The sequence below is a fragment of the Oncorhynchus mykiss genome, chromosome 12 (assembly GCF_013265735.2).
Source record: "Oncorhynchus mykiss isolate Arlee chromosome 12, USDA_OmykA_1.1, whole genome shotgun sequence".
In the NCBI taxonomy this organism is placed as follows: domain Eukaryota; kingdom Metazoa; phylum Chordata; class Actinopteri; order Salmoniformes; family Salmonidae; genus Oncorhynchus; species Oncorhynchus mykiss.
In genome coordinates this window covers 68,082,422-68,098,907 of record NC_048576.1, presented here as the reverse complement: position 1 = coordinate 68,098,907, position 16,486 = coordinate 68,082,422, and the positions used below count along the sequence as shown (strand labels likewise).

The window sequence follows — 16,486 nt, the reverse complement described above, 5'->3', positions numbered from 1 at the left end:
ATGGTATTTATACTTGCGTACTCTTGTTTGTACAGATGACCGTAGTACCTTCAGGCATTTGGAAATTGCTCCCAAGGATGATCCAGACTTGTGGAGGTCTACAATTTTTTTTCTGAGGTCTTTGCTGATTTATTTTGATTTTCCTATGATGTCAAGCAAAGAGGCACTGAGTTTGAAGGTAGGCCTTGAAATACATCCACAGATACACCTCCAATTGACTCAAATGATGTCAATTAGCCTATCAGAAGCATCTAAAGCCATGACATCATTTTCTGGATTTTTCCAAGCTGTTTAAAGGCACAGTCAAATTAGAGTATGTAAACTTCTGCCCCACTGGAATTGTGATATAGTAAATTATAAGTGAAATGATCTGTCTGGTAACAATTGTTGGAAAGATTACTTGTGTCATGCACAAAGTAGATGTCCCAACCGACTTGCCAAAACTATAGTTTGTTAACAAGAAATTTGTGGAGTGGTTGAAAAACAAGTTTTAATGTCACCGACCTAAGTGTATGTAAACTTCCAACTTCAACTGTATATACTGTATTCTATACTATCTATTGAATCTTAGCCTATGCCGCTCTGTCGTTCTTATATAAAGAACATTCCTTTACTTAGATTTGTGTGTATTAGGTATTTGTTGTGGAATTGTTAGATATTACTTGTTAGATATTGCTGCACTGTCTGAACTAGAAGCACAAGCATTTTGCTACACTTGCAATAACATCTGCTAACCATGTGTATGTGACCAATAACATTTGATTTAATTTGAAACTTGGATGTAATCCAATGAGATGTATTTCATTTTCTCTTGTTATTCAAAATAATTTCCAAGTCATTTGGTGAGCAATAACTATCTAAATGTGGGATAGGAGGCAATTGTCCTCATACATCTTAAGGTAAACCTGAAAATAAAGTAATATTCTGGTATTGTGTTTAGACAGGAAGCGTTAGCAGAGTTTAGCATTCATTTATAATGGCGGTGGGCGGAATTCTTTCCAGGCCGACGGTGCTCGTGCACGTGAAAGCCACTCAGCCGAGGCGGAGAAAATAAGAATCTGCTCTATTTGGGCGAACTCCACTCCGTCCCATCGCTTCCAGTCTGGAAATCCCTTAAGTGTTGTTAATAAAAAACGGCCAATAAATGCTCTGACATTATGCTCTGACATTACTGATAGGTGGTGTGCACACATGGTTATGATGAACCCAGGTATGTGACATGTATGTACAAAAACTGTCTTGGTGAATCAATAATAGCCAGGTAAGTGGGAAATCATGTTATTGTTGTATTTTGAGTAGACTATCACTTTAAATCAGTGGTTCTCATCCAGCTTGTCTCAATATTCACATTGCGAAAAATAATTGGCAAAATACAATCTGGAAAACTATTTTTGATGCTATATTGATAGTAAATGTAGCAATTATAGTCCTTCTTTTCTCCCTGGCACTTACAATAATTGATCAGATAGTGTAATTGATTGGTTGTGCACCCTATATTGCCAGTATAAGCCAAGCAGGTAAAACTCGTGAAAAGTGTCTCATGTCTGAGTCTCGTGATTTTAGGTACCTGGCGTCAGTGGGGGTCTTTGTGCTTGTCTTCTCAGCAGGGATGTGTGCAGACATTTAAGGCTGGTCCAGGTGATCAAACAAAAAAGAAGCTGCATCAGATGCTGACTCAAGTCAGGGACCCAGTTATTAGTACCAACTCTAATGTCTATGTAATGTAAACATGTGGTCATGTGTTGCTTTTATTTACCATGGGTATATATACACACCTGGAGAGTGAAAATGTAATTTGAACAATAAATAGTGGAGAGAAGTAGAAATAGAGAGAAGTACTGCAACACAAAGTGCAAGTTAGACACAATTGAACTACTGCTATACTTTGAGTTTATGTCAAGTTACATGAATAGTTCAAATATGTTATACATAGGTTATTGGAAAAAATAAAATCAAAGACGTTCCTTTACAGTTCAGTTACTGTCTTTATGTCTGTAATTATGTTTTTGCAAGCACTAGCCTGGCCTATGATGTAGCCTGGACGTTTTACAAGAGTGGTCTCTGACAGGGCTGGTCTTTGACAATACTCTGATTGATTTACAACTGCGTTTACGAGCCGAGTCCATAGATCAGTGGAGAGAATGATACAATGTTGCGAGTCCCACGGATTGACAGCAATATATGAAGCGAGATGAACGCATGCTGCGCGCGCATTTCCATCAGACGACGGAAGTGCACAGCAGAAACATCGGGGAAAGCGTCAAGGGAGTGAAAACGAAGCAGAATTAGTCAATGAGAGAGAGAGAGAGGGGGAGAGGGAGGAGAGGAGAGAGGGAGTAAGGAAAAGAAAGGAGAAAGCAATACGGAGGCTGCAGAGTTGCTTGGTCGAGGTGGACGTGGCGGGTCCGGTTCAGTTTGAAGCCAAGCAACTGTGGCGAAAGCGAGCCGAAGGCTAAAAAAGCCATGAATCGGAGAAACCGCAGGTAGCTATTGCTAGCTGTTTTTTTTATACCGATTTCCTTCTTTTTCCACCACTTTCTCATATGCCAGTGTGTGAATGTGCATGGCCCAACACAGGTTTCGTAATTCGACACAATTTATTTAGCGACACTTGCCTAGTACAACCTGCAAGGGTTCAGGATGCACGCTCAAAGTGAATAAAAAAAAGTAGCTAGTAACAGTGCAGTATAGCCGTCTCACTTTCCTTGCTAGCTACATGTCATCGAGCTAGTTAGACGCATCTGTAAAGCTAGCTATCTAGCTAGCAACATCGACGTTAGCGATAAACAAGATGGCCACTGGCTAGCTAGTTAGCTAGAAATGGCATCTTGCCCTGTCTTTGTACGATGGTAGTCAGCTGGTAAACTGAAATATGCCTTTTAAAAATTATGCAAAGAGTTGGCTGGTGAAAAAAATCCCCTCTCCGAAAAGTTTGTGCTGGTTGTAAGCGCTTCATATGTCACCCAATAGCTTGCATATTGCCATCCTCAACCAACTGGGTGAGAGAAAAAAATCACCGCCAGATTCTTGCAGACAACTAGTGCATGATGTGCGTGGCTGGTTTGTCATTTTGCCTAGTTGGTCAGAACATGCAGGTATTACATGAACACTCATGTTGGAAGTTTACATTAAAGTCCTTAATTTTGGTGCAATGTGCTATTTAGATTTCAAGGCGAGTTATTGTATAGTCATCGAATTGACGAGCATGAATGTTGTGAAGTTAGAAGTAGCCAAAACTATTTCAGGACGTTTGGCTGCCAACTTCTCACCAGCCATCATTAAAACTTTTCGAAATACAAAATACACAATTCTCGAAGTTTGCACATCTCTATTGTCATTGCACATCTGTGTGTTTTCTCATACATATAGCTTGCTTGTCACTAGTTATTGTGAGTCTGTGTAGTTATCTTTTTAGTATTCTGTGTGCTTGGTTTATTTGTAATAATAAGCCAATGTTATTATGAGTTGACAGACCTGTTATTTTTGTATTACTTTCCCTACTAGGCCTATCTGTTACATTACCCCTGCTATATTCTAATTGAAGTGAGGCCTGTAGAAGACAATTGGTTATATTTTTTTAACTGAAGGATTTCATATCCCTTGTCTTCTTTTATTCCAGGGGCTTCAAAGATAGGTTTTGCTCCTAACCCAAGGAAGAAGGCTTGGCATCAGAACAAGCTATACTGTCAGAGGGACACTCAAGTGGACCAAGGCTCTTTTCAGGGCAAAGTAGTACTATTCTCTGATCCATTACTGGACTAACTGGAGACGGGTGCATAAGGACTCTGCAGCCATGGCAGAGTTAGAGACAGAGTGCATTATGCTAGGACTCAACACGCTGCATGCATCAGAGTGTGGCTCGCCACCGCTGGATCCACTTCGGCCTGAGTGCACCTCGCCAACCCTCCACCTGCTCTCGTCCGACTGCAGTACGCCCACACTCGGCACGCTGACGGCAGAGATCGCAGAGCCCATGATCATGCTGCCCTGCGTGAAGACTGAGCCCGCAGACGACCTGGACCCGATCCGCACCGTGGACCTGTCAGAGATCCAGCCACTGAGCATGGCGGAGTTGGGCCACGAACAGATCAAGATGGAGATCAGTGGGTTGGACTACATCAAGTCTGAGCACCACGTCCACGACCTCCACTGCTTCCACAGCTCTGAGTACGAGAGCGACTCGTATTCTATGAAGTCTCACTACGAGCCCAGCCTGGTGTTCGACTACATCACCCACGTGTCCGACAGCCTGGACTACATCAGGTCGGAGCAGCACGCTGACCTGCAGTGTTATTACACCACCGAGCTCGGGGCCATCAAGACTGAGTACGAGCCCAACCTGATGTCCAGCCACATCAAGACCGAAATGAGCCTAGAGTCTATCCACATGGCCGAGCTCCGGACTGAGCTAAACAAGCTCAGCCATGACGGTGTCATGGAAGGTCATAGGCTGGACAACGAGTTCCCTGGTGCAGGGGGCCTCTACGAGCTGCAGTCTACCCATGCTGGCAAAGGCCCAGGGCACACAAGCACGAAAGGGCATAGCACAACCCCACGTAAACCTCGTAACCTCAGTGGGGAGAAGCCTTTCTCTTGCACCCAGTGTGGGAAGAATTTCAGCACTCTGGGGAACCTCAAAACACACCAGCGCATTCACACAGGAGAGAGGCCGTATACCTGCTCGCAGTGCGGCAAGAGCTTCGGCCAGGCAGGGAACCTGAAGAGGCACCAGCTCATTCACACGGGTCAGAAACCCTACATCTGTGCCCACTGCCCCAAGGGCTTCACCAAAGCAGATGACCTTCGCTCACACCAGCGGCTACACACCGGCGAGAAGCCCTTCTGTTGCCTTCAGTGTGGGAAGAGCTTTGGGCAGTCCAAGGAGCTCAAAGCCCACCAGCTAAGCCACACCGGAGAGAGGCCTTTCTGCTGCCAACACTGTGGGAAGAGCTTCACCAAGGAAATGAGCTACCACAACCACCTGCAGATTCACACCGGTGAGAAACCGTACTGCTGCTCTCAGTGCGGGAAGACATTCAGCAACTCGGGGGTCCTCAAAACACACGAGAAGATACATTCCGGGGTGAGGCCATTCGGCTGCACACAGTGTGGTAAGAGCTTTGGCCGTTTGGGACATCTTAAAGCACACCAGCAAATCCACACTGGGGAGAGACCTTTCGCCTGCCTCCAGTGTGGGAAGAACTTCAGCCAGTCAGGCCATCTCAAAGCACACGAGCAAATTCACAAAAGAGAGAGATCAGACATGAGCAGCAGCAGCTCCAGCAGCAGCAGTGGTGGCAGCAGCAGCCGTAGTACTGATAGTAGCTAAATACCTTTAACCTCTTAAGTATTATTCCTTTTTTTATATAAATACTATATATATATATATGTTTTTCTTTACACTTTTCTTACGTTTTTCATACCTTTTGTGCTTTTTGAGTTATGTTCTTTGGGGGTCAACTTGACTGATTTGCTATTATGCAAATGTCTGTATGTTGGGATCAGTGAAGTTACTGAGGGACTTATAGAAAACTTTCTATCTTGTCTGATCTGTGTTGTAGTGAGTGCCATTCCAGTTTCTTTCCTCCAGGAAAATCACTTATTGATAACATGTAATTCCTAAAACCATGTACTGGAATTCATTATTAAAGAAACTAATGCAACACCAAATCTCTCCTTTCTTTTGTCTTATCCTGTATTATGATCCTGAATTATGATATTGTCTACCGGAGTGGCAAATGAATCTCTTTACTAGAACATTGGTAACAGGTCAAGACTGAATGTTGGGCCCTGAATGTTGTACCACAATTGCACACTACTGTATCGCCACTATACTCATTATAAATAAAGTGTACAGAGCTGAGAAAGTAGTATAGATACTGGTAGCACTGTAGTAAAAATGGGTACTGTAGTATTTTCATTGTAGAAAAGATGACTCCCAAACACTCCCATATGTTGTTTGTGATCACCATCACCTCCCTGCTAGCAGTGGTGGAAAAAGTACCCAATTTTCATACTTGAGTAAAAGTAAAGATATCTTAGTAGAAAATGACTAAAGTGAACGTCGCCCAGTAAAATACTACTTGAGTAAAAGTTTTGGGCTTTAAATATACTAAAGTATCAAAAGTATACATTTTTCAAATTGCTCATTTTAAGCAAACCAGATGGCACAATTTGTATCTTTTATAGTTATGGATAACTAGAGGCACGCTCCAACACTGACATAATTTACAAACAAACCATGTGTGCTTCATGAGTCTGCAAGATCAGAAGCAGTAGGGATGATCAGGGATGTTCTCTTGAAGTGTGAATTGGACCATTTTCCAGTCCTGCTAAGCATTCAAAATCGAATGAGTGTTTTTGGGTGTCAGGGAAAATGTATGGAGTAAAAAGTACCTTATTTTCTTTAGGAATGTGAAGTAAAAGCTGTCTAAAATATAAATAGAGAAGTACAGATAACACATGACATTGGTACTTTACACAACTGCCTGCTAGGTATGTGATTTCATGGTCCTTTTTACAATTCTTAGTTATAACATACTTTATTGCACACTCTAGTACTATGACACTATAGACATGTTTGCTCTGAGATACAGAATGAAGATACCAGTAACCACAGATGGTTGAAATCCTTCAACCACCAGCAGCACTGTTAGGTTCACAATATCATTGGAAGAATTTGAATGGACTTCTACGCACATACAGTGGGGCAAAAAAGTATGTAGTCAGCCACTAATTGTGCAAGTTCTCCCACTTAAAAAGATGAGAGAGGCCTGTAATTTTCATCATAGGTACACTTCAACTATGACAGACAAAATGAGAAACAAAAATCCAGAAAATCACATTGTAGGATTTTTAATGAAATTATTTGCAAAATATGGTGGAAAATAAGTATTTGGTCAATAACAAAAGTTTATCTCAATACTTTGTTATATACCCTTTGTTGGCAATGACAGAGGCCAAACGTTTTCTGTAAGTCTTCACAAGGTTTTCACACACTGTTGCTGGAATTTTGGCCCATTCCTCCATGCAGATCTCCTCTAGAGCAGTGATGTTTTGGGGCTGTTGCTGGGCAACACAGACTTTCAACTCCCTCCAAAGATTTTCTATGGGTTGAGATCTGGAGACTGGCTAGGCCACTCCAGGACCTTGAAATGCTTCTTACGAAGCCACTCCTTTGTTGCCTGGGCGGTGTGTTTGGTATCATTGTCATGCTGAAAGACCCAGCCACGTTTCATCTTCCATGCCCTTGCATGGAGGTTTTCATTCAAAATCTTACGATACATGGCCCCATTCATTCTTTCCTTTACACGGATCAGTCGTCCTGGTCCCTTTGCAGAAAAACAGCCCCAAAGCATGATGTTTCCACCCCCATGCTTCACAGTAGGTATGGTGTTCTTTGGATGCAACTCAGCATTCTTTGTCCTCCAAACACGACGAGTTGAGTTTTTACCAAAAAGTTATATTTTGGTTTCATCTGACCATTTGACATTCTCCCAATCTTCTTCTGGATCATCCAAATGCTCTCTAGTAAACATCAGACGGGCCTGGACATGTACTGGCTTAAGCAGGGGGACACGTCTGGCACTGCAGGATTTGAGTCCCTGGCGGCGTATTGTGTTACTGATGGTAGGCTTTGTTACTTTGGTCCCAGCTCTCTGCAGGTCATTCACTAGGTCCCCCCGTGTGGTTCTGGGATTTTTGCTCACCGTTCTTGTGATCATTTTGACCCCACGGGGCGAGATCTTGCATGGAGCCCCAGATCGAGGGAGATTATCAGTGGTCTTGTATGTCTTCCATTTCCTAATAATTGCTCCCACAGTTGATTTCTTCAAACCAAGCTGCTTACCTATTGCAGATTCAGTCTTCCCAGCCTGGTGCAGGTCTACAATTTTGTTTCTGGCATCCTTTGACAGCTCTTTGGTCTTGGCCATAGTGGAGTTTGGAGTGTGACTGTTTGAGGTTGTGGACAGGTGTCTTTTATACTGATAACAAGTTCAAACAGGTGCCATTAATACAGGTAACGAGTGGAGGACAGAGGAGCCTCTTAAAGAAGAAGTTACAGGTCTGTGAGAGCCAGAAATCTTGCTTGTTTGTAGGTGACCAAATACTTATTTTCCACCATAATTTGCAAATAAATTCATTAAAAATCCTACAATGTGATTTTCTGGATTTTTTCTCTCATTTTGTCTGTCATAGTTGAAGTGTACCTATGATGGCCTCTCTCATCTGTTTAAGTGGGAGAACTTGCACAATTGGTGGCTGACTAAATACTTTTTTGCCCCACTGTATATCACGCTTCCTGAGTATTATACCTTTATAACAGATTCACTAGAACTCACACTTATGTTTAAGATGTAACAGGTTTATCTTGAAAATGAATGGAATTCATTTTTGTAGAGATAAAGAATAGCTTGATTAGTTCATTTAGTTGGGTTGACCCTTGCCATGACTAGAACCTCATTCGTGTGTGACTAGGTATGGCGTGAGAACACCTCGCCATATCCTTTATCACAGATACCACTGTGGAGCTGCTACTGCTGCAACACAAACAGGAGAGAAGGTGAGTCACAAACCTATAGCTTGTATTTTTCATGTTTAAAAATGCTTTCATTAATTATTTCATTTAAAATATTTTCCCACCACATCGATTCTCCTCTATCCACCATGGTCACTGTCTTGGTTGTGGTGGAGGAACTTCCACCGATGTTACTGCAAGACAAATAAGATTGCACCGCTACAGGACCTACAGCATTTCATCAATTTTAAGTCCACAAACAGTTTTCCCACTTCAGGTCCAGACTAGCCTCTCCATCCTCCATCGTAGTGATCACAGTTGTGGTTCTGGTGGAGGATGACGACATTCTGCTGTTACTGCAAAACATATAAGAGCAAAGTAAGTAAATTAAAGTACCACAGGGCATCAAAACCTTCATTGCTGTAATGTTGCACCAGGTCAGCCCGGAGATTTCCCAACTGTTCCTCCAAGCTAAGCTGGTGACCTGCATCTGATAACTAGACATAGTAGAGTAATGTCTCTGTCTCAAAGAGGTTACCTTCCAGGGATGCTTTTTCTGTGACCAAAAGGAAAGGCAATGAGTTTAAAGCATATAGTATGGATACATCATGTGATTTCAGGTGGACAGCAATGGGAATGCAAAAAAAGTGTTATTTCTGTCATTTCTTGAGTGTTGCTGTATCACTCTGTAATCTGATATATATATATATATATATATATATATATATATATATATATATATATATATATATATACAGTATATATAAATGACTGATTAAATATTTTGTTAATCAAATTATTTTATAAAAATGAATCATGTTAAAATATATTACATTACACAGAATGCATTTTAAACTTCATGCAATGTTTTAATTTTGTATGACTCAATAAAAAAACAATTATTGATAGGAGCAATACAAATAAGTTCTCCAGTAGGCATCTACTGTTTCGATAAGCACGCCAAAGCACACCAAAGACAGCATTAACGATAGAATACATATCTAGTTTTTCAAGCGACGGTCTTTTAATCCTTTTGAGTCATCACAAAAATCGGCCTTCTCACGAAAACATTTGTAGCATTTGACCTATTATGAGCTATTATGACCCCTCTATGGAAAAGGGAGACTCTCGCGAACATAATGTTTTCTCTATTTTGCTCTACGACGGTAACCCATACAAATTAATAGAAGTATGGAGGTAGTTTTGTGCCAACAAAAATGAGTGGTTAAATACGTGTAAAAAAGACACAAACGTTTCCTGAGCTTTCTTCTATCTCTTAAATATAGGACAGACACTTCAGAACCTTATTCCTTCTGATTTAATTTTTGACATTTATTAATGTGTTATTCAATGTGTAGTGGTAAAGGGCAAATTCTATATTTTATCAAAGAATTGTTAAATGTATTTTTTTAATACCTAAAGCGGGCCTAAAATTCAAAGAGCTAAATGATCCATGGTATGACCATCTTAAAACAATTCCCCCCAACGACTTAGACGTTTAGTTAAGGGAGTATGCGAGGCACAGATGTTCGCTTCACCTAGCCAAGTTCTGCTACGAGCAAACCAAACGTAGTATGCAGGCGCCTTTAGACACTGGCCGTGTCCAAAGTCTGGCTTACCTACTACTTACTTAAACTGCATAATGTGTAGTTATTGTACTGAATACTATTTAGAACGTACTGTTTAGTAAAAAACAAATGCAGTTAACAACAAATATCAGCATACTAGGCTATCCTACTGCAACGCGTCATCTAATGTGCAATTACATTAATTCTCGCCATTCATTCCTTTTGGTACAGTTGGTCCTCTCAGCTGATTAACAGCTGTTGTCAAACACACCTGGGTTTCAATATTGACATATTGACATGTTGTATGTCTTAAATCACCTCTTAAATCACATTCTTGAACGTCTACAAATTCACAACCATTATGTAATCTTGGCTGACACAGCTATTTCATACTGTAACGTAATAATAGTTAGTTCATTTACATGAACTAAAATGTGAAATTATTATCTTCCTCTATAGTATGCAGCGAATTCTACTAAATGAAAAGCCGAAATGAGTATGACTTCCTGGAATTTAATTCATACATTTTGGATATTTCACATGCTATAAAATGTCATTTTTTTTGCATACCCCAAATGCCTACTATTTAAATTGCAGGTACGTACGGGTATTCAGCCATGGCCACATTATTGGTGTTACCTTTATTTCGGCAGTTACCTGTATATACAGTGCATTCGGAAAGTACTCAGACACCTTCCATTTTTCTACATTTTGTTACGTTTACAGCCTTATTCTAAAATGGAATAAAAAAAAAATGTCCTCATCAATCTATACACTATACCATATAATGACAAAGTGAAAACAGGTTTTTGGACATTTTTGCAAATGTATTTAAAAAAATAATACTGAAATACCTAATTTACATATGTATTCAGACCCTTTGCTATGAAACTCAAAATTAAGCTCAGGTGCATCCTGTTTCCATGGTGTCACGTTCTGACCGTAGTTCTTTTGTGTTTTCTTTGTTTTAGTGTTGGTCAGGACGTGAGCTGAGTGGGCATTCTATGTTGTGTGTCTAGTTTTCCCATTTCTATGTTTGGCCTGATATGGTTCTCAATCAGAGGCAGGTGTTAGTCATTGTCTCTGATTGGGAACCATATTTAGGTAGCCTGTTTTGTGTTGGGTTTTGTGGGTGGTTGTCTTCTGTCTTTGTGTCTATGTACCAGATAGGACTGTTTCGGTTTTTCACATTTGTAGTTTTGTATTTTGTAGTGTTCACGTTTATTGTCTTTATTAAACATGTTGAACACTAACCACGCTGCGCTTTGGTCCGATCCTTCGTCCACAGAAGAAAGCCGTTACACATGGATCATCCTTGAGATGTTTCGACTACTTGATTGGAGTCCACCTGTGGTAAATTCAATTGATTGGACATGATTTGGAAAGGCACACACCTGCCTATATAAGGTCCCACAGTTGACAATACATACAGAGCAAAAACCAAGTCATGAGGTCGAAGGAATTGTCCATAGAGCTTCAAGACAGGATTGTGTTGAGGCACAGATCTGGATAAGAGTACCAAAAAATGTCTGCAGGATAGAAGGTCCCCAAGAACACAGTGGCCTCCATCATTCTTAAATGGAAGAAGCTTGGAACCACGAAGACTCGTCCTAGAGCTGGCTGCCTGGCCAAACTGAGCAATCGGGGGAGAAGGGCCTTGGTCAGGGAGGTGACCAAGTATCCGATGGTCACTCTAACAGAGCGTCAGAATTCCTCTGTGGAGATGGGAGAACCTTCCAGAATGACAACCATTTGTGCAGCACTCCACCAATCAGGCCTTTTTGGTAGAGTGGCCAGACGGAAGCCATTCCTCAGTTAAAGGCACATGACAACCCACTTGGAATTTGCCAAAAGGCACCTAAAAGGCTGTCAGACTATGAGAAACAAGATTCTCTGTTCTGATGAAACCAAGATTGAACTCCTGAATGACTGTCCTGAATGACAAGTGTCACGTTTGGAGGAAACCTGACACCATCCCTATGGCGAAGCATGATTGTGGCAGTGACAGGCTGTGGGGATGTTTTGCAGCGGCTGGGACTGGGAGACTAGTCAGGATCGAGGGCAAGATGAACGGAGCAAAGTACAGAGAGATCCTTGATGAAAAACCTGCTCAAGACCTCAGACTGAGGCGAAGGTTCACCTTCCAACAACACAATGACCCTAAGCGCTCTGCCAAGACAATGCAGGAGTTGCTTCGGGAAAAGTCTCTGACTGTCTTTGAGTGGCCCAGCCAGAGCCCGGACTTGAACCGTGCTACCATGCAACTTGACAGAGCTTGAGAGGATCTGCAAAGAGGAATGGGAGAAACTCCCCAAATACAGGTGTGCCAAGCTTGTAGTGTCATACCCAAGAAGTCTTGAGGCTGTAATCACTGCCAAAGGTGCACCCACAAGAAAATACTGAGTAAAGGGTCTGAATAAAATCAAATCAAAATCAAATCAAATGTATTTATATAGCCCTTCGTACATCAGCTGATATCTCAAAGTGCTGTACAGAAACCCAGCCTAAAACCCCAAACAGCAAGCAATGCAGGTGTAGAAGCACGGTGGCTAGGAAAAACTCCCTAGAAAGGCCAAAACCTAGGACGAAACCTAGAGAGGAACCAGGCTATGTGGGGTGGCCAGTCCTCTTCTGGCTGTGCCGGGTGGAGATTATAACAGAACATGGCCAAGATGTTCAAATGTTTATAAATGACCAGCATGGACAAATAATAATAATCACAGGCAGAACAGTTTAAACTGGAGCAGCAGCACGGCCAGGTGGACTGGGGACAGCAAGGAGTCATCATGTCAGGTAGTCCTGAGGCATGGTCCGAGGGCTCAGGTCCTCCGAGAGAGAGAAAGAAAGAGAGAAAGAGAAAATTAGAGAGAGCATACTCAAATTCACACAGGACACCGGATAGGACAGGAGAAGTACTCCACATATAACAAACTGACCCTAGCCCCCCGACACATAAACTACTGCAGCATAAATACTGGAGGCTAAGACAGGGGGGTCAGGGGACACTGTGGCCCCATCCGATGACACCCCCGGACAGGGCCAAACAGGAAGGATATAACCCCACTCACTTTGCCAAAGCACAGCCCCCACACGACTAGAGGTATATTCTCAACCACCAACTTACCATCCTGAGACAAGGCCGAATATAGCCCACAAAGATCTCCGCCACGGCACAACCCAAGGGGGGGCGCCAACCCAGACAGGAAGATCACATCAGAATACATCCGAATAATTCTGTAATACATTTTTTAAAATAAATTTGCTAAAATTTCTAAACTTGTTATTGCTTTGTCAGTATGGGTTATTGTATGTAGATTGATGAGAGAGAAAAACATATTTAATCAATTTTCGAATAAGGCACTGTATATGACAAGATCTTGTACTTGAGAAACTGGGACTGGAGTTGATCTAGTGTCTGAACGTTCCTACTGTGGAGCCTGAGCCAGCAGAGGGAGTGCTACTCCCCCTTACTGCATACAACTCATCAAATCGAATTGAGCTTTATTAGCATGTACATAGCACTTCAATAGATTTTAACATGTACGATAAAAGTCAACAAAATCATATGAGACCTACCGCATGTCATATTTTTCAGGGTCCTCTTCATCTTTTCAGAAGCCATGGTTGTTATTATTATCAATAACCATAGATATAATATACCATCCAAAACATAACATCATGCACATCATCATATGCATATGAATTTATTAAAAGTGTTCATTGTCATGATAATAGGTTTATTGAGATTTGTCCATAGTTTATATTTTATTAATACCTGCATGCGTTTACATGAATGTCCTGATGACATATGATCACATGGGAGACATATGGTTTGAAAACCTCCTTCTCCCTGAAGTCATCATGGGACCGTCCTGTGTTGTTGATGCACAGAAGAATAGTTCTTTTTAGATGGATGGCAGCCAGGAAATAAAAAGGTCATCGTCATGACTATACAAGCAATAAGGCCCAAGGGGCATGGTGGTATTTTGTGAACATTCTGAAGTGGTGTTGCTTGGCATGACCTACGCCTCAGTCTGAACAACAACTTTAATTACCAACACCCATATTCAAGATAAATCAATCAGATGTAATATGAATCCTTTCAACAGATTATCTGCTCTATTGAAATATTCCTCATCATCATCATCATCATCATCATCATCATCATCATCATCATCAACTCTGAGTTTGATGGGCCTGAAGGCATTTTCAGCTGTCTAGTCAAATCTTTGTAACATGGCCCGTCTCTGCCACGACAGACCCAAAAGTTAAATCAGCAACAACTCAGTGCACATAACCCTAACCCAACAACACAGTGTACATTGAACACAATACTGCTATACCACACAAAAAAAGGTTGAGCTGATAACTTTGCTTGGAGGTCAACAATGTTAGTATAGAAAGCAGTGGGAGCCTTACTCTCCAGAAACAGGTAGATCTTCATCTCCAAATCAGTTTTGTTTTTCTCCAGGGTGACCACCTTGCCCAGGTAGGTGGCTAAACGTTTTTTTTCTGGTTCTGCATGGCGAACTTCCCGCTGACACTGTTGTCCCCTGCTTCAGACATGGCCATGCCTCCTCCACCAAAGCCTCCTCCTTCACCTCCACCGAAGCCGAATTCACCACCACCACCACCAGCAGAGAAGGACCTGGACGCACCCCAGAGCCACCTGCATCTCCGTACTCACTGCCAGCCCTCATGCCACTGATGCAGCTGCCATCTTTCGTGCTGCCAAATCCAGACATGGAGAGGAGCCGATAGATGCTCTCCTCATGGATCCACCACAGGACACGAAGCTGCTGCTGGAGGTCATGGTGATAGTGGCTGCAGCTGTCTTACTGTCTGTAAAGAGGAGTGAGTATATTCAAGGGAGGTACCATTGTTCCTTTTATACAGCGTCTTACACATAGGGAGGGATGAGACAGATCTGAGGAAACAGGGGAACACTAAATTCAAAAAAGTTGCCTTTGGCCTTTTGACACTAGCATCAAGGCATTCTTATATTAGTGCTTGCTTTGCACATTTGCCCATGAGTTCATAAAACTTTAAATGTGCTTTGGCAATGTGGAATGTGACTGTTTGTACAAGCTGTGCCAATTATTGCAATATGAATACTTAATCTTTGATACAGACAAGATGAAACCAAGACATCTGTAAAAAACATGCCCTGGACTTTGACATATCACCTCTTAAATCACATTCTTGAACATCTACAAATTCACAACCATTATGTAATCTTGGCTGACACAGCTATTTCATACTGTAACGTAATAATAGTTAGTTCATTTACATGAACTAAAATGTGAAAGTGAACAAAGTTCCCAACTTATATGGGCATTTCCTGAAAAATATACAAGTCATTGCTTGAACTTACAAGTCAGTTTGGCTAAAGATACTTTTTTAAAATCTTAAAACCTGTTTGCTTTTTCATGAGGTGAAGTTGGAGTGCGAGAACAGTGTGTGTGTGCATGTACAGTTGGAGTGCGAGAACAGTGTGTGTGTGCAGGTACAGTTGGAGTGCGAGAACAGCGTGTGTGTGCATGTACAGTTGGAGAGCGAGAACAGTGTGTGTGTGCATGTACAGTTGGAGTGCGAGAACAGCGTGTGTGTGCATGTACAGTTGGAGTGCGAGGACAGTGTGTGTGTGCATGTACAGTGCCTTCAGAAAGTATTCACATCGCTTGACTTTTCCCACATTTTGTTGTGTTAAAAGCATTTTGTCAAGAATCAACATAAAGTACTCTGTAATGTCAAAGTGGAAGAAAATTCTAACATTTGTAAAACAAATAATAATAATTAAAACACTAAGATATCTTAATCCTTTACATGAAAGATATATTGTTGATATGTACTGCTATGATAGTGTTATGAGAATGCAGTCTCACAATGCAGAAAGAAACACCTGGTACATGACCTTATCTTACTGGTACACATCAAAATATAATGTAACTCCCTTCAGGGCACTTCACTAACTTCACTGTCACACAAATCTGTTATTTGCTGCATGTATTGGTTTTTCACTTAGGCAAATCTTTCTTTGCCATAGTTTCCTTGCTATGTATACGCCTAGATTTGACATACTATGAAACCCTCTCTCATTAACTGATGTTAGATCAAAATGTATCCCAAATTAAATCTAGTTCTGGACTAAAAAGGATGGTCAATGCAAAACTCGCATTGAACATCAGATTTTTTGTCCAGGACTAGACTTCTATGTTTGGAAAAAATGGGTCAGGAAACCAGTTCAATGTGTTGAGAGGTGAGCATAACGAGTGGATTATTTCTAAGGTTGGTCATGGGAGTGGCCATACAAGTGTAACAGAAGACATCTTGGGCCAGTGAGTGTTAAAGCTACAGTATGTGATTTGAAAAACAATTAAAAGGGGTCCCAGCCACTTGT

At 41.5% G+C, this 16,486-nt stretch overlaps 1 protein-coding gene across 1 annotated transcript; it reads left to right on the top strand.

The window, feature by feature from the left end:
- The first annotated feature begins 2,169 nt into the window (after positions 1-2,169).
- Positions 2,170-5,683, top strand: LOC110538114 (gastrula zinc finger protein XlCGF57.1-like). Its single transcript, XM_021624713.2, has 2 exons — positions 2,170-2,483; positions 3,620-5,683. The coding sequence occupies exon 2, from the start codon at positions 3,794-3,796 to the stop codon at positions 5,327-5,329; it is 1,536 nt and encodes a 511-aa protein (XP_021480388.1). The 5' UTR covers positions 2,170-2,483; positions 3,620-3,793; the 3' UTR covers positions 5,330-5,683.
- Positions 5,684-16,486: the final 10,803 nt, after the last annotated feature.